This window comes from Cebidichthys violaceus, unplaced genomic scaffold (assembly GCF_023349555.1).
Source record: "Cebidichthys violaceus isolate CVI_PGR_0920_01 unplaced genomic scaffold, fCebVio1.0.p SCAF_7, whole genome shotgun sequence".
Taxonomy (NCBI): Eukaryota; Metazoa; Chordata; class Actinopteri; order Perciformes; family Stichaeidae; genus Cebidichthys; species Cebidichthys violaceus.
The window spans coordinates 5,006,520-5,024,928 of NW_027176927.1; the positions used below are offsets into that span (position 1 = coordinate 5,006,520).

General features: G+C 38.7%; 2 protein-coding genes across 2 annotated transcripts; one reads left to right on the plus strand and one right to left on the minus strand.

Moving 5' to 3' along the window:
- Positions 1 to 2,212: 2,212 nt before the first annotated feature.
- LOC137890833 (lymphocyte activation gene 3 protein-like) lies at positions 2,213 to 5,193 on the plus strand. Its single transcript, XM_068735079.1, has 8 exons — positions 2,213 to 2,384; positions 2,469 to 2,589; positions 2,789 to 3,009; positions 3,289 to 3,549; positions 3,646 to 3,963; positions 4,055 to 4,312; positions 4,453 to 4,574; positions 4,884 to 5,193. The coding sequence occupies exons 1-8, from the start codon at positions 2,336 to 2,338 to the stop codon at positions 4,977 to 4,979; spliced, it is 1,446 nt and encodes a 481-aa protein (XP_068591180.1). The 5' UTR covers positions 2,213 to 2,335; the 3' UTR covers positions 4,980 to 5,193.
- Positions 5,194 to 5,327: 134 nt separating this feature from the next.
- Positions 5,328 to 18,397, minus strand: plekhg6 (pleckstrin homology domain containing, family G (with RhoGef domain) member 6). The gene is made up of 15 exons (XM_068735078.1): positions 17,758 to 18,397; positions 15,530 to 15,746; positions 14,794 to 14,928; positions 14,353 to 14,490; positions 13,582 to 13,677; positions 13,401 to 13,451; positions 12,992 to 13,141; positions 11,886 to 11,996; positions 10,665 to 10,814; positions 9,762 to 9,896; positions 9,544 to 9,663; positions 9,312 to 9,444; positions 9,104 to 9,219; positions 7,294 to 8,738; positions 5,328 to 5,901 (listed from the first exon to the last, which is right to left on the minus strand). Exons 1-15 carry the CDS (start codon positions 17,775 to 17,777, stop codon positions 5,721 to 5,723), a joined length of 3,198 nt encoding a protein of 1,065 aa, XP_068591179.1. The 5' UTR covers positions 17,778 to 18,397; the 3' UTR covers positions 5,328 to 5,720.
- Between the last annotated feature and the right edge of the window lie 12 nt (positions 18,398 to 18,409).

Sequence of the window (18,409 nt, forward strand, 5' to 3'; positions counted from 1 at the left end):
TAAACCACAGTAGTGTTTACAATAAGTCAGAACGTCTGGAGCCTCAATGTTCTGATTAAAGGTTAATGCTGATTGAAATTAGTGACAAGAGCAGATATAATACAAAAGAGCTTGACACAGGAACAAACTAGTGCCGAACTTCTACAGAAGCAATCTGATTTGATTATTTTCCAACTTATTCTATTAACATAACCATTTGCTTTCCCTAATGCTCAAAGCACAGTTGTTTCCATGTGAGGGGCATTTTCCTTCAAAGTGCCTTCACCTCATATTCAGATACAGTGGAGGTGACTAAACATTGGCTGTAGGAAAGACCACCTCACAATGAGTGACACACAAATGCCCCCAACTTTTTTTGGTGAGCAAACACCAAATTAAAGCCACAGCAATAAGAACTATGACACCGATTTAAATTTGTTTGGGGTGAAAAGGAAGTTCTGGGTGGTTTAAGATTTAAGGCTGACTGTATCACTCACCCAGCAGTCACATGGCTGTGAGCAGGGAAAATATCTCAAGATGAAGAAAAACAGCCCTGTGGTTTCACCCACATATTCTCAGGTGTATCTATCTATCTGTGTGACGGTCTATACCTCAATGTGTCTATCTAGCTATGCTTTTTACATACAGTAGGTTTTCCAAACCTTTTTTAATAACAATTATTTTTCAAGTTTCTGCTATTTATTTAGTTAAAAACGCAAATTTGCCTGAAAAAATTATTTGTAATATATCAATGTAATTCTTTTTTTTTTACAGAAAGGCCATCCTTCATTGACACAGTAATAGCTTTTCTTTTCTATGTCGTCAGTGTCATATTTTTTAAAGATAAGTTTAGACAGACACACACACACACACACACACACACACACACACACACACACACACGCACACACACACACACACACACACACACACACACGCACACACACACAGGTTTACGTGCGTAAAGAGTATTTTATTAATTATGAATCACGAAAGAGGTATGTATATTAGAAATGAAAACAAACAACTATTATCTTAACTGAAACTGAGCTAAAACTAAAAACTAGGACTATACTCTGACTCCAGGTTAGTGCAAGTCTGTTTGATACTTGTATTGATATGGAGGGATAAATAGTTATCAATTATGGCGGTAAATATTGAAAACACAGCCTGAGCTACTAAAACCTTTGTTTTTCCAATTTTAAGATATTAACAATAAACTGCATTTAATGAAATATGCTCAAATGTAGGCTATCAAACAAACATTTGACTGGCAGTGGAGGCCTGTTTCTACTGCAGCGACAGTATAAGAATTGACGAAAAGGAAAACAAAGAACCGAGCATGGAGGTGATGATTCACTTTCACGAATGTTCATCAGAAGAAGATACCATATTACTGAATGTCCTCATTCTCATAAAACTGGTGGCGAGGATGATGATGGTTGGGATGAGAGCTGTGCGTTAAGCAGTGGTTGTAAACACAAGTGACTGGCAGTGACGGAGGAGAAGTGACGGGGTTGGGTTGACGTTTGCAGTTTTGCCATTTCGGTTTCAAAGCAACAACTGGAGCTTCTGCGAATGATACTGAAGTGATTTGTAAACAAGTAACATTCATTGCATATGTGGAGAATAATTCTAAAGTAGTTTACAGCTCAATTCAACTCAGTGCAATATATTTTATGTTTTATTGTAAATTTGAACATGTTTCTATTCTTTGCACCGTGTTGATTTTTGTTGATTGTTTAATGTTATGCATCACCCACCACGTCAAATTCCTTGTATGTGCAACATACCGTGGCAAATAAACGCTTCTGATTCTGAATCTGATTCTGATCCTGAATTCAAGCTCGGTATTTCTAAAAAGGAATTATATTCTAAGGGACAAATACAGTATGTCTAAGATGCACATACTATCCTATACTGTGCTTGTGTCTTGTGTAAGCTTTGGCTTGCAAATTGAATAATGTTACATATCGTTACAAAATTTATTTGATGTGAAGAATGAAACGGAAAGATGTAGAGAGAATCCGTGGGAGGAAGTGGGTCTCCCTGTTTACATCTTTGTCTTACAGTTTCCAGGCTGACAAAGACAGACCGCATCAAAGCCAGGCTTGTAGCTGAAGTCACATGATCAACAGAGGAACTACCAAACACTCCGCCCACTTTTGGCACCCACAGGTTCATATAAATACCTCATCGACTCAACTCACAAAAACACATCAGACAGCACGCATTAAGCAAAGAAAAACTGTCGAAAGCGGAAAACAAAGCAGATAGAGGTTCAAGCAAGGATTAGAGATTACAGGGGAATTCGTGGAAACATTGTAACAAATAAATTAACAAAACCAACGAAAAGATGCCATTGGAGTATTTCATCTTTGGGGTGATTACCTTTCTTTTGACAGGTAAATATATGATTTTTTACCTCAATGTTTGTCACTTTTGCACATTTTCTTTCTAAACTGAATATCCTTTTGTTTCGTCTCCAGGGGCTCAATGTGAGGTAACTGAAGTTTTTGCTGAAGCCGGCTCTCAGGCTGTGCTACCCTGTAAATGTAACCCGTTGTACCCCTTTATCCCCTACATCATCTGGAGTAAAGCCAACAAAGGGTAAGATACAACTTTTTGTTTGCTACCTCCGCTTGTCTACAGCCTTTTCCCCGTTTTATTTCCTCTGTACAGCTTCAAACATCCACAGATCCCACAAATTGCCTCCCTCCCTCCTGAGCTTCATCATCCTTCCTTCAACTCTAAACTTCTATTTACATGCTGATGACTCTGGATTGTTTGTGTCACCTTCTATCCACAGCACTGTTTGGAGAAAGGATAGGAATGGACTGCAGTACTGGGGCTCTAGCTGGTCTCCAAAAGTCACCCAACGCGTTAGATGCCCCCACTCCCAGTTTGAAAGAGGCGATTTCAGCCTGCAAATAAACAACGTGATGGAGGAGGATGGAGGAGTTTACACTTGCAGGGTGGAACATGGAGCCCAGGTTGTTGAACAAGCGGTCACACTCAGAATCACTAAAGGTAAGAAACATATTGAAACCTAGATGTTTTCACCACTCTGTGAATTTGTTACATCAGTGCTGAAGATTTAAATCAATAACTAATTGATAAAGCAGCAATTGAACATGCCAAGATAATAATTCCACCAACTTGTGAAGATGTTTAAGTTTTTTAGCTGCTATTATTCATAAACAAATCATTACAAACTTAACACAAATAAACTAATTACTAATTATATCTGTGTCAGAAATTAGCTGTAATATATGTCAATAATCTCATCCTTGCCTGTATCCTTTACAGTGTCCGTCTCTTCATCAGTTCCCATATGGGGGAACGCCGTTTCGATCAGCTGTAACGTGACTCCTTGGCCTCACGGAGCCTCTGTGCGGTGGACATTGAACAACAGTCCATTTGTGCCTCAGACTGGAATCGCCTCAAACAGAGAGACCAGTAAAAATGTTGTGAGGGAAAAGGCAACTGCGAGACTGACGGGAAACTGGACCTGTGTGGTGGACTACAAGGGCAAAGAGGGGCGAGCTTCGGCAGCTCTGACTGTAAGGGGTAAGACTCTGCGCAAAAGAGATTATCTTCAGAAATTCAGTTTGGTTTATCGTTTTTGTCTTAACCTCTCCCCTTTCCTTCCCTTTTTTCTCACAGGTGTCATCCACCCATCCAAAGACGATTTTAAAGTGTATACTGCTGTGGGATCTGCAGTCACACTCCCCTGTGTGTTCTCCCCTGGTTTGATCCCCTCTAATCCAGTCTGGGAGAAACTGAAACCTGGGTTTCTTTTTAAACCTGCTCCTGGTCACCTTCCGGCCTCTTTCTCTCCATCCAAGCCGTTCTCTCCGCTCCCCTACGATCAATCTGCCAGTTTAAAAGAAGTCGAGTTTGAGGATGAGGGCCGGTACAGATGCTCTGGCATCGTAGAAGGACAACAGTTGACTCGAAATATGCAGCTTGTCGTTGCCAAAAGTAAGCTTACACGAGTTCAGTTTAAGTTTAATCCACTGAATCTTTTTTTTTGCCATCAACACTATATTTGATTGTTTTGTTTTTCTCTCAGTTCACAGCAGCATCCCATCAAAGAACACAGGCTCTGTGACGCTGACCTGCCAACTGACAGACACCAGCGAGGTCACCAACTATGAGTGGGTTCATGTGGTCTATGACCTCAATGGCACCCAATCAGTTGGGTTCATCCAGAAGGGGAAGACTCTGAGTATGAGCACAGTGACCGAGGAGAACCAGGGCGAATGGGCATGTCATTTCTACGGGAAACACGGCCTTTTGGGAAATGTAACATACCACATTCAACTGATGAGTAAGTTCCCTCCTCTTGATTTTTTTTTTCTATTTCTATTGTGTGAAATTAATATACTCAAAATATTCTTACATTGATGCCCATGCAAAAATATAATATTGTGCCTTTATCTGACTGTTTTTATATTGTTTTTCCCACAGGTGGTCTAAGTGGACAGAAACCTTTGGGTGTCTCACACAACACTGCTGCCCTGGTTGGTCTCAGCTTTCTCCTCCTTGTTCTGCTGTTGATTTTGGCTCAGATGTACAAGAACCACCAAAGGGTAAAGATCTTCTGAAATTTACCATTGTTCAAAAAGAAGGATGCAGTTGGATAGGATTTTTTGTGTAACTAACATTTAATTTCCCCATGAAAGATGCAAAACCTTGAAGTTATTGTCTCTGTTTCGAGATGCCACTTCATTCCAGAATTTTGTTTGAAAGAAATCGTATCAAACGATTTCTCATATAATATGGAAATTAGGTATTAAAAAATGAATACAAAGTATTAATTACCTATTGATATTGCGATACATGTATATGTTCATACATCAGACAAAATTAATGACATTTTGCGCATCTTTTTTCCGCAGAGGAAAAGGATCTTTCAGTACCCTGCGCTGGAGACAATTGTTCATACCGTCTCGAATGAGCGGGAGGAGAGAGAAAGAAACCAAGTGAAAAAGTAAAGACATTAAAGCAGAGGCATCGCAGGAAACTAAACTGAAGTGACATCTATCTTCTTCTACCTTCATATCTGCAATATGTTGGTTGACTTCTGTTTGCACATTTTTTGTAAATACTGTATTTTCAGAGCAGGCATTGTAGCAGTATTGTTGAATTTGAAATGTTGTGTATTATCCTGTTATTTGTGTTGTATCTGTTTTCAATTATCTACTGTATGTGAAGATTTGTTTTTATATATACATATTGAGAATAAAATGTTTTACAAATAAAGTACCTTTAACAGAAATAAATCTGGTTTATTTTTTTTACATTATATACAATCTGTAACTTACAGGTCAATGACAGGGGAAATTATTACTGATGTAAATGTTATATACAGTCATTTACAAAAACGAATGTTTAATTACATTTACATAAAACACTAACCAAATGTTGTTTTACTATTTAAAAAAATATAGTACATTACTTTTACATTAATTACAGAATCATTATTGGCCAAAAATTCAGACTAAAGACAATCGTATTAATGGTAGACTAGAATTTTGCTAAACTGCTGGAAAGATTTTCGTCTTTTGGATGTTTCAGCTTTTCATTAAACAAAAAAGAAAAGCCTACCGTCCTAGTTAATTTGTCCCTCTGTAGTTCACATTCACGGACTGAATTTTTAATTTAGCATAATAGTTGGTTCTTGGTTGGCAGTATCGTTTTGGATCCACTCAGTGAGTGCAGGACAAGTGTCAGAGCTACACCTGACTTATCTCCCCGTCCTCTTGCTCTGAAAGTCCGGGGATATGCCAGGAGGCCAAAGAGCGGTTGATGCCCTCCAGAAACCCTTCGCCTTCAGGGAGTAAATGATCCATGACTTCATCATCATCAAAGCACCAACCTGACCAGTCCACATTTAATCCGTCCGTAAAGACAACACTAAAGAAGGCGAGAGATGGAAACAGAAGGTCAAAATTAATTATTTTACAACATTTACTGTGCATGTACTTTTCCTACTACTGAATACTGTATGTGTTCAGGTTCACGCTTCCTCCAAGAGCTGTCACTCTGCCTCAAATAGGGATAATGCATTGTAATTTTAGTATTATAACTGCATGAACTAAATTCAGTTTAAGAAGCCTTTTCATTTAAAAAAAATTTAAAAAGTAAAATAAAAATACCCAAAAGAAGCACCTGCTTGCACAAAACAAATGCTCTTATAAATATATTGATATCATAAGTAATACAATCAGAAGAAAATAACAAAATAAGCTGTTAAGAAATTTAAAATCGAGCAATGAAACAATGAAACTGTTTAAGTGTCATGTGGTGTAAACAATCCACAATTTAGAATATTGAAACATGTTATTCAAATGATTTTTACGATGTTCAACATGCTAAGTCAGACTTACGGATGCAGACAGTGGTTTGAGGTTAGAAACATGGAAACACACGGCCATTTTATGTTTCCATTATCACAGAACATTACCAGCCTACTCAACACGGAAAACTGATTGAAATAGTTAAGATTTGACAGTTTGAAAATAAATTCCCCAATTAAGGGGAATGCAATTAAGTTTAAACAACACAGAACAACGTATCAAGAGGACATGCAACTTAATGTGCCTTTTATTTAAGTTCAAAATACATATTATGATAACTATTATTTACATTTTTCTAATAATAATTTTCTAATATAATCTTTTATTGTTATATGTTTCTAAAACTGGAGCAATTAAGAATTTGATGTTCTGAAAATTCAGCATGTAAAGAAACAACTGCTTCAGCTGTTTTGTCGCGCTAAACAGTGGCTTTTGAGGCTCTATTTGCTCTACATCATCCAGATATATGCCTGATCTGTGGTACAAACATTGAAACTGCTAATGTTGTAGTTGTGAAAATAACATTATTTGCCACTTTTAAGTCACATGTCAAATTTATGAAAGAAGTGCATGGTTTCTCTGATACTGGAGATATTTTTTAAATTCTTTTAAAGCTTTAGTTTCACAATTAATATATAACTTCATTGTTCTTTTCGATTAAAGGTGCATCATTTTTTTTGACAAATTTACTTTTATTAATTGATCAATTGACTGTATTTCTGTTTTGGAAATGTGATAGTTTGTGTTTTTGTTTGTATTGTAGTGTGCGTATGTCGTTCATATGTCATTTGTTTTGACTGGTCTAAGTTGTGTCTCTTTTGCTTTTTACTGTGCAAAGGAAACTTCTTCCTTCAGGATTCAAAATCAAATCCATACATCACCCCAACAATATGTTAATATTGTCCAACAACAAAAAACATGTGAATGTAAAGGACACTGTCAAACTAACCTGTTCCTCTTGTCATCTTTATCTCCGTCCACCAGCTGCTCCTTCCATCCTTTACTCACTGTGAGGGCTCTGTGTCTTATCAGCTCCACCTCCCACTCTCCATCACTGGGCGATGGGGATGGTGTGGTGGAAAACGAGGGAGAAGGAGGATTCCTTGACCTCAAATTGGCCATTTTCACATTTCTGTCTCTTTTTAAACCATCCCTCTCTTTGGCTCTTACCAAAAGACCCTCCAGAGCCGAGTGTTGTTCGTTTGGTTTTGGGAAAGGTGCATCCTTTGCTTGGGGTAACGTGTACAGACTACTGGTGTGCAGGCCAAGTCCATGGGTTCCTTCAATGATGATGTTAGGAATAGAGGCCCTCCTTCGGGTTTTCACTCTGTTATAGACGTTACTATCAGGAAGCTCAGATTCAGACATTGTTTGGGGTTCTGGAGAGACTCTATCATGCATGTTCAAAAACATCCCTTGGTTAGGCTTCAGGGAGCCCAGCTTAAGCACCCGATGTGACTCTGAGCCAGATGGATGAGAGTTTCTTTTCAGGTAGCTATTTGAGTTGGAGAAAGATAAGCTTTTTGTCTGTCCTGAGCCCTGCAAGAACTGATTCGACATCTGAGAAGAGGGGCCCTGATGGGTGTTGACTGGCCTCCTCCTGCGTAACCCGGGTGACTTCAAATTTTTGGAGCAACCCCAAGCCTCTGGAGATGTCTCCATGTCTCCAGACTGGCTGTAGTCCGAATTTCTCCTGGAATCCTGGTTCACAGACTGGGAATCTGAGTCCCTAGTAGGTGATATTCCTCCCTCTTGTGCTAGTCCTAAGAATCCAGGCTCCTCCCTAAATACTGCTGGTTGGTCAGGAGGGTCTATAGTACTTTCTTCCTCCGTTGGATAGTCAACATCTGGATATAAGACAGCATGTGGTCCAGTAGTATTGTATCGTAATGGATCAGCTGTAATACTATGACTGAAATGATTCAGATTAGGGGCAGATTGTACCCTTTGGTTCCACACTCTTTGCCTCCTTTTCTCTTCTTCCTCTCTGTGGATTCTGATTTCGTCTCCTCTCACTCCCATTTCTATCCATTCATATCCATTGACAGCTTGTTGCCGACTAGCAAATCCCTTATCCACTACTTTACGGTTATTGACGTTGGGCTGGGAGTGCCATACAGATAAAATGGGATTGTTTGTGGTCACACCATCTGGAGGTTGATACTGTTCCTCTGCTTCTTTAGAGGCCAACATCCCATTTATTGATTGGGGGTTAATAGGTTCTTCAGTAAGTTCATCCACAAAAGTCTCTCCTCTTGATTGCGCAAGAGGTTGTTCTTCTGTCTCCAAATCATCCGTCTTGGCTTCTGTGACAGGTTTGGCCTCCAGCTGCCGGATTTTCCAATTGTCCAGTTGTCTGTTACTCTCAGTCTGTCTCAAGTTCCACAGTGCGTCCTGACAACATAATATAGACAAAAACAAATTAATGAGTATGTTATTTGCAATTCTGTTTCAAATACCAACACTAAATCTCTACTACAGTCATGCTAGTGGCTCTGTGAGGCTGTACTTAGACACAGGAGCTAAATGCTAACATCAGTATGCTAACATATTGCTATAATTGCTGATGTTTACCAGGTATAATGTTCACTGTAACATAACAGTTGTAGAGACATTTCATTCAAAATCACAAATGTGAACCTCCTGGTGGTGATGATGGACCGACACAGCTGACCCTAGAGCCGCACTGCTAGCATGGCAGCAAGTTAAATTGGACTTCTATCATTTAAAAAGATTTGGTCAGAGATGTCCGTTTTTACCTTCGCCTGGTGGATGGTGGAGACCCATGTGGAGCAGCTCTCTGAGGTACTGGCTGCAAATATGTAGACATTCATAGCACTCCGAAGCTCACCTACCTCCACGAGAACAAATGAACCTGAGAGAAGAGGAGGAGAAATGATAATGGGATCTATAATATATTTATACAAAATCCAGCTGTCTTTTTGTCCATAAAATAGTGTTACTCACAGCCATCTTTCAATGTGATGCAAAAAGTTCTGTCGAGGGCCAGAGGAGGTCGAACTACCTTCAGTCGCTCTCCTTTCTTCTGGACTTTGGTCATTAGAAGGACATCTGAGAAAAGTAGAGCCACCACCTCGAGCTGCACAGTACCATGTGCAAGGAAACATGAGAAAGTCAAAAAAGCAGTGACAAGAGATACAGTGGAATAACAATAATTCAGCACACTGGCTCTGCTCACCTTGCTGTCTTTTCTTTCCCGAATCTTCAAGTTCTCCTCCAGCAGAAGCTTGCGTACGACTTCAGGCCCTACTCCTCTGATGGGGCATGTTAGGTCAAACTGACAAATCTCTCGGACATGCTGGAAGTTGCACAACATATCAGAGGGAATATCAGTTTATTTTGGCAGAAATCTATAATGTTCAGTGTTGTTAGAGAAAGGAAACAGTCCTATTTTACCTTGTCAATATCTTCATTTATGCGCTCCACCTCGTATCCCTCCACCCTCTGAGCAGAAATATTGAGAGCGAGTTTCTCATCTTTTAGCTTCAGGTGGTCATTGATGCTCTCCAAAAAACTGTTCACGCTGGATAACTGGAGGGGAGAAAGAAGAAGATGGTTGGTGGGAGTTTTGTTCTGCCGAAAACACAATACTTTGTGTTAAATTGAAGAGCTTTGACAATTTAAAAGTTCCTATTTCATTCCTTAATTTAGGTAGGAAAAACAAACATTTTAGCAAGAAAATTTTACCCAAGACCCAGATTTCGGATAACATTTTTCAATATTGAACAGATTTGTTCAACACAATAAATAGTGACCCGTGGTAAATGTAGCTTTTTGCAGCCCCTGTAACAGAAGTGAAGATCAGCCTTTTTGCAGAAGACATCTTGTCAAGCGTGTCAAATTCTGAATCATCTCCTGACAATGTTCTTAATGCTGTAAAGACATTTTGTTCGCTATCAGGTTATGAAATCATCTAGAAGTCATAAGCTTGACCCATAAATGCCTTTTGCCACTAATCACATATGCTGAACTTACCCTTAAATGGTTTACATCATGGAATATATTACCTTGTAATTATTCTCAACCCATCTCCCATTGTCCATTAAAAATGAACATTTTACCAAAGATTTATTATTTTAATAGCAGCTATTCCCCTCCGTATTGACAAACATCAATAAGACGGAGAGACAAGCCCCGGTTGGAAAAACCTACATCGAAAGAGAAAGATGAGGCCTTCACATACCTAATACCTTTAATTACTATATTGATTTTAAGACAAGATGACCTTTGAAATGGGTTTGTGGCTATAACTCTAGAGATACAGTAAAGGAAAAATGTTGAACAAGAAGCAGTTAGTACCATGCCTCTGAGTGTGTGCTGTTCATGAGGATCCTGGGTGTTTTTCAGCATGGCCTTGAGAAGCAGAGGATACTTTGTGATCCTCTGATGGGGTTTGGCCTGCATGTCCCCGAGCCGCATCCGCTCACACTGAGGGTGAGTCTCCACCCACTGGACAGAACCAAAACAGAAGAACATTGCCCTCAAGTCAGTGCTTCAGATTGAAACTGGCTTTATTACATAGTGGCTTTCAACCATGAATAAATTAATCTTTAAAAAATGGGAATTTAAAGGGTTAGTTCACCCAAAAGCATCCTATAGCAACCTGTATAGTGTTTTAAAACATATTTTGTTAGTGCTTCTCAAAGCTAGTTGAAGTTTGTTAAACTTTAAAAACTCAATATCAACTTATCTTTCCATAGGCAATGTCCCAATTACGCTATAATCCGTACTGGAGAGTTTTCACCAGTTTTGATAGAAAATAGTTCCCAACTAATTTACAGGGGGTCTGTGGATTACCTTGATTAACATTATTTTTCTATTCACATCTACAGTATTGGAGCAGGAGACAGATAACTCAAAGCCTTGACAAATAAAACAATATCTACCAAAACAAAAACCTTCACAAGAATGAAGTGAGATGTGTTTTTTGTTTGATTTGAATGAGCAGACCCTTTAACGCCTACCAAGTACTATTTCCTAGTAAAATGTCTCTTTGACTGTTAAACAAAGGAATATCACCTCCCACTCAGGTTGACAAGTGTGATGCTATGACATAAGTGAAAAAGCAAATGTTGAATAAACACATTTACAGTAGTACACAAGATAGCATTGCTAATTGCAGGCTGCCATGTTTCCACCACAATGCTATTGTGTATATCTGCTGCAGGACACACTTGTCTTAAAGTCACTACTCCCATAAATGTCCTTCACTCAGTTTTGTGAACAAGAAATACTTTAAGGCACTGTTAAGTCTGAATCATTTGGAGAAAAAGTGGTTGCCCGTCAGGAGCTGACTATGACAGGTCGCCCACAGGGTTATGAAAACATCACAGCCACACAGTGTCACCATTAACATTAGAACAGTAAGTCATTACATTGAATTCCATTCAAGCCCACTCAGTGGCAATAATGGAGTTTGTGTGGTTGAGTAAGTCAGTACACTTGTGTGTGTTTTCACCCTCACATGCATGAGTGTTTGTGTGCATGTTGTGCGTATTTGATGTCTGCTGCTTTCTGTACCTGAACATAAGTGAGGAAATGTGGGTTGCCCTCCATCTGCCTGCGTGTGAACTCCAGATTGTTTTCCTCCTCCCAACAGTAATGCTGATAGGAATAGAAGCGCTCGTGGAACTGGGGTCAAAAAGAAAAGTATGATTAATGCCAATGTTAAAAAAAAAAAAACTACATTTGATGGAAAGTTACAGATTGGATGGATGTCATTAATGGTTGAAATTGGTTGGTACTAGCTTACGTAAGCATAATTTATTTTTTGGCATATTGTTAAATTGGTGCATAATGTGATCAAGTATGTAATCTAAAAGGGTCAAAAAGGATTTTTTCATTACATGTCAATTATAAAGAGGAACTCTACCAACTCTACCACATCTGTACCTTCGACAAAACTGTCCACAAGTTGCATTGTGGGTAATGCATGCAGAGGAAATAAGAATGCATGGAATAAACAAAGAACATATCTCTGGTTCATTGATTTTGATCTTATTATAAAAACGGTCTGACAATGTTATAGGAGTGCAATGCTTAACTGGTGGAGAACTCTCTTAAGTATATTAAGATCAAATTGATTGTGGAAGATTATGTGAGAAGAAAGACAGAGTCTAAAAACATGATTTTTAGTTTTGAGCTGATGTACCTGAGGGAGTTGGAGAAACCTGAATACTTACTGAGAACACTACTGGTGGCTTGTAAGACATGTTTAACTAAGAAATGTCTGGAGAAAGAAATCTGAAAGAAATCCCTAGTGTTGACGTGTATGATATTTATGTAATGGAGAGAATGAAAATGATTATTTCATCCTTCCAGACTTTCTTTAAAAATGCACGATAATCCTTTAATTAGTAATATATTAATGTTGTAGCTATGTTTTAACTATTTTACATGCTGTTTTTTATAACCTACCGACACAAAATAACTGGTAACTTTAACTGCCAGATAAATGAAGTGGGGTAAAAAGTTCAATATTTCCCTGTGAAATGTTGTAGAGAAAATCTAAATACCTCAACACAATACAGTCTGTAAGTAAACTAATTGAGTAAATGTACTACTGACAGGCAGAAGCACAACTTTAAATGTGTTTGTAATGTATGTTGCAGACAGTGAGTTCCTACCTGCAGCCAACCAGCCTCTAACACCATGGGGTCAAAGGGCTTGCCTGTCCTCCGGACTTCTTGTAACATGGGATAAATCACCTCCTGCCAGAACAGCTGGTGCGCAGTGAGGATGGAGGGAACATTAGAGAAAAGCAGTTCAGGGGTCACCTGTCACAGGAGGAAGGAAAGACAAATAAAACATCATCGTGTTAAAGTTTAACTCCCCTGCTTTGACATATTTTCCGTCTTCTCAATGGAAATCGGTTGCTGTGCTACATTTTCCACTTGTGTGTTGTATTCTGTATCAGCAAGAGCGGATGCTCTTGTTGTGTCAATCAATGTATGTCTGTGGTATGCAGAACAGTGGAATATAGGCTTGCAGATTTTGTGTATGAACAGTTTAGATGAGGCTGCTCTGCAGACTGACCTCCAGGAGAAAGCCATGCTGGTGCAGGTTGACAAGAGCTGCAATAACCAACTGTGAGAAGGAGACACAGTTTTGGTAAACATCCTGTGGAAAATCTCTTTTCAGCTCTGACACACTGTATGTTACTATAAATACTTCATTTAAATGAGACTATGACAGCAGGTAGAGAGTGACACATTACGTCTTTGATGATAATTAGTTTGTTGATGTAGGTGAGCTCGGTATAGACAAACTCCCACAGCGCCTCCTGTTGGTGTCTCTGCATCTTAGACATCGTCTGATCATTAAAACAAGACAGGACAGAAGAGGGAAAGGAGATGATTATTACAGATGCTTCAAGAATGTGTCAAATTTACATACTGAGCAGGTATTTTACAGTAAGGTCAGGAGCATTTCAAGGATATGACAATTCTATATATTTCTCATTGTCCACAAATCCAATGAAGAAAACAAAGTTAATCTCTCAATTCTTTACCACTTCCACAGATTGTCTGGATCTCTAAGCCTACTCATTCCTATAATATACATACATCTTTAAAAACAGGTAATTAAAAGTGTATCTTTATATAAAAAGAAAAAAACATTCCATCCACAACCATTTCCTAAAACAGCTGGACACTGCAAGTTTTTGGCAAATGCTACTCAAACAGAACTTGATATTGCATTTGTTGTGGACTATTTTCAGCTGTGGATTTCATGAAGTATTTACAGCAACAGGATGGATCATGTGCTGTTGACTCAAATACACTACGGTGCCTGTGTTCATGGTAATGAAGGAATATGTCACCCACAACACTGGATCTCTATGGCACAGAGGAATAAACTACCATATATCAGTTGTCAGTAGGATTGAAGTAGGATTAATTCCTTGTTGGTTTTGGTCTTTTCATGGGATTTGTTCACATTGAGAGAAGCTCAAAATGTTGTTGAGTAATTTATTATGGGCTCATACTGAATGAGAGTGCACTATATCTGTCCAGCTCTTCTCCAGTGTAGTTCCTTGACTTTCCTCCTTCCACCTCCACTTAAGATTGATCGGGACAGGAAAGGCTCCCAGATCCTGCTTCAACACATCCAGCTGACCTCGCTCCTGAGCAGTTGTTAAAGACAGAAAGGACAGAAATAAGAAGGTAGAAAGATACAGAAGTCAGGGAGAACAAATCGAAAACTTTGGTGACTTAATTAATCATCATTTCTTATAAGTGATCTTTAACAGTTGTTGTGAATACTTGCAGTAAGACGTTACATTCAAAAGTATGCCAACGGAGCAGAACAAGAAGGTCTGCAGCAGTTTTTTTTCTCAGTTGTTTGAGTGTTCGACAGTTAGAGCAATTATTTATCCGTTTCTAAGCATGTCACCATGTAGTGTGATGAGCAGGAGACAACATAATACCTCAGACGCCGGGTTCTTTTCAGGCACTCCCTGGCTGAACAGGACCTGTCTCAGTGCAGCTCTGGGTTTGGCTACTGCAGACGATCCCTTACTCACTGTTGCTAAGTCAGTCACGACCTTCTGCTTTGTCCGCCTCTGGAGAGGGAAAATACCATTTTCAGTTTGTTAATTTTCAAGGTTATTTCAACACACAAGAAAGTGAGCAAGAAATGAATCCGGACTATATGCATCTGTACCCATGATTTGTGTTTTACAGCTGAGCAGTACTCAGTGTCACTGATACTGTAACATTAAATTGCCTCTGAATTTCCTACTTGTTTAAGCACTTGGACGCCTAATACTCAATGTGAAGTAAACGCCCTGCATTCAAAATCTTACTTAGGTAAAAGTACAGAAGTGCTATCAAGCAAAAAAAGTTAAAGTTCTTGTTATGGCATTTGGCCCTATTCAATCCCAGACTATAATGACTTCATGAGAGGGAGTTTGTTTTCACTGAACAATGCATCAGTAAGAGATAAGATAAAGGTAGTGATGTAAAAGTGCAACACTTCCCTCTGTGAAAAGTGAAGTAGATGTATAAAGTAGCATAAAAGGAAATACACAAGGGAAATACAAGTAGCTCAAAGCTGCAATTAAGTATTGAACTGGAGTAAATGTACTTAGTTACATTCGACCACTGGTAATGTCAATACAGAAGGCTGCCTCCACCCTTACATTCCTGTTCCAAGTCACTTGCCTGATAGCCGAACGTATTGAACTTGTGTTTGTCTGCTGACCCCTTGTGGTGATGGTTTATCTCTGCAGCTGCTGTCGTCCCATCAAAGTCTGGATCTCTGGTTTCTGTGTCCCTCTGCCTCTCCCCGTCCACACTGTCTCGCCATGGCACCGATGGTTCTCCCATCAATGATTCATTTCCCCCACCGTTGTTTACATGCAGTGCCTTTGAAGAAAGGCTGAAGATAAACACACAGGGTTACTAATTGCCAAAATAAGGTGTGTAAGGGCACCAAGGAGAATGGTTTGTTACAATAAAAGGCTTTACAAGACAGGCATAGAGAGTGGAAGACAGAATGGAAGGGCATTGTGTGGTTTGTTATCATTTCAAAGGGTTACTTAGACTTTCTTTACAGGGTTAAAGCATTACAAATACTAGGTAAACAAACACTGATGGCAACAAAAGCTGAATTATTACATACAATGGGATCAGTTTGTCTTTTAAAACCTTTCTGGAACCTAAAAAAAAGGTTTTAAGGTTTTAAGGTTTTAAAGCGGTTTTATATGTAATTTAATGTTTATTTCCATAGTACTCTGCTCTGCTAGTTTGCAATGCCTACATTGGTTTTAAAATAAATAAATCTGAAGACTGAAAAATATAAAAAACACATAATGATATAAAGAAATAACAAGAGCCAGATCATTCATGACTACATGATGGTCACTCTTTAAAAACGGCTTCAACTTGAATTTAAAATGATCCCGGTGATGGTCCAGTTTGAGTTCTACATGTTGATCCCCAAACAGAAAAAGACGTCAGTTCAAATAAAGATTTACGGAAGTGCGTTTTGCAGTTCTCTGCTGAGCACCCAAGGAGCCTGGTTATTAAGGCATTTATGAATGAGTTCAATATCAGCAAATTTAATTAAAATAATGAAACCTTTAGATATTCAATTCCTTGAGAATATTGCAATAGTAAGGTCTTTTCAGCTTCCTGTGCAAATAATTTATTGCACAATTATATATTATTTGTATTATGATATATTAAATAGCACTATTAAATGACACTAACAAAACTTACAAAGTATTTCACAATAAAAGCATTAAATGCCAAACAAACAAGAGAGTGACAAACACCAGAACAACAAACTAGAATTTCTAAAACAGAAACGAAATAAGGTAAAGTATCTGTTAAGAAAAGTGAGGGAATATAAGTGAGTCTTGAGAATATATTTTTTTTTAATTTCAGTGAATTGGATGCTCTAATAGTCAAGAGTTTAGGGCCAAAGAAAGCAAACACTATCTTCCTTCATTTAATAGTGATTTAGGCATAATTGACTCATGGTTCTCCTTAGACTCTCGTATATACACAGTGAATACCAGAAGGCAGGCAGGTAACCAGGCTGTCAAAAACACAGAAATCTGTGAGATACTGTTGCATCTTACAGACAGTGATGCTGACTTAAGAGGACACCAACAGTTTCACACGGCTACAGTTCAAGTTACACAGCCGTGCAGGTCGTAGTGTAGCTCCAGGACTCGTCTGACAGTAGTTCCCATAAATCCAACATCATCACAATTTGTAAATGTCCAGCTGCAGATTTAAGTTACAGCAACAAATGTGTCTCTTTCTCTGGAAGCTACTGTATCTTAAGTAATTATTTCCCCTTTTATTGATGTAGTAAATAGAGAAGTGCCATTTTAATACACTGCTATGTCACTGTTGTTGCTTAAAAATGCTACATACATAAGTGCAGTGATTACTGCTGTAACTGGTATTCACAATCATAATCTAAGGTTTTAGAAGTTAGTCTAAAAGCAAACACTTTTACACAAGCAAACACACTGCAGACAGATTCACTGCATTAATGCTATACTGTCAAAACATCAAAAGAACAGATGCAAGGTCTTTCATCACAGTGTTAACATACCTGTTAACAATCACTGTCTGTATCCCGCAGTAACACAATAAAGATAAAAGTAGATTATTTTGCAATTGTACCACTTGAACCCATTCAAAGATTGATAATGGGTCCGTAAAAACAGGCTTCCTGGTTGTTTTATAGCCTCAGGAAAAACAACAAAACAAAAGCCAGAAGGACAGTCCGTGGATCAACACAGCAGCTCCAACGTGAAAGACATTTACTGCAGTGAAGATATCAAGTAAAATGATCCTCATTAGTATGGCACAGTCTCACTTTCAAACGCAACCAGCTTTGTTTTTTAATTAATACAAATTATAGACTGTACCTGGGCTTGGTTGGATCCATTTTGTTTCACACAGTCATCTTTGGTTTCATTAGTTTTCTCCTCCTCTTTCTCTCTGCCTGGAGCAGTCCCTCCCTCTCTTCCCTTTACCTGCACCCGTGCCCTCTGCAACTGGCCCGACGGGAACAACTGGATTCTGCAGCCAACAAATCGGTGCTTAGTTGAGCGAAGGTGGTGAATGATTTCTTTGAGGATGATCTATTGTTTTTCATGTCAATCAGGCGTATTGATCACTCTGAGCAAACAGGAGGAAATCATTTTAAGGAGGGGAATAAAGGTCTTAAGCAGCAGTTGCTTTTTTTGTTTTAGTTTTTTTGGCTCATCACACAACAGACAGAGAGGCATTGATATGAAATCAACCATGCCAATCTGGTGTTTGATAGCACAATAAAAGTGTTGGCAGGTAAGAAGAGGTGACTTATGGGGAAGTAGATTAGCTAAAAGAATGTAGCTACAGAAAAGAAAGAAAAAGCTGAAAAGATCATGTAACCAGGTAAAAAAAGAAAAAAAGGATATTTGACCATATAGCAGGAAATATGCTGTTACAAATGTGCTTAAATATGTAAAGCTTCAGGCTGGAATGTAGACTGGCTGTCTGCCTGAGGTTTAATACACTATCACATCCTCAAACACT

Coding starts and splice junctions, on each gene's coding strand:
- LOC137890833 (XM_068735079.1), top strand. CDS start 2,336: ATGCCATTGGAGTATTTCATCTTTGGGGTGATTACCTTTCTTTTGACA. Junction 3,550..3,645: donor GGCAGCTCTGACTGTAAGGG/GTAAGACTCTGC, acceptor TTTTTCTCACAG/GTGTCATCCACCCATCCAAA. Junction 3,964..4,054: donor GCAGCTTGTCGTTGCCAAAA/GTAAGCTTACAC, acceptor TTTTTCTCTCAG/TTCACAGCAGCATCCCATCA.
- plekhg6 (XM_068735078.1), bottom strand. CDS start 17,777: ATGGATCCAACCAAGCCCAG. Junction 15,747..17,757: donor ATGGATCCAACCAAGCCCAG/GTACAGTCTATA, acceptor GTTTATCTTCAG/CCTTTCTTCAAAGGCACTGC. Junction 10,815..11,885: donor ATTTCCTCACTTATGTTCAG/GTACAGAAAGCA, acceptor GGTTCTGTCCAG/TGGGTGGAGACTCACCCTCA.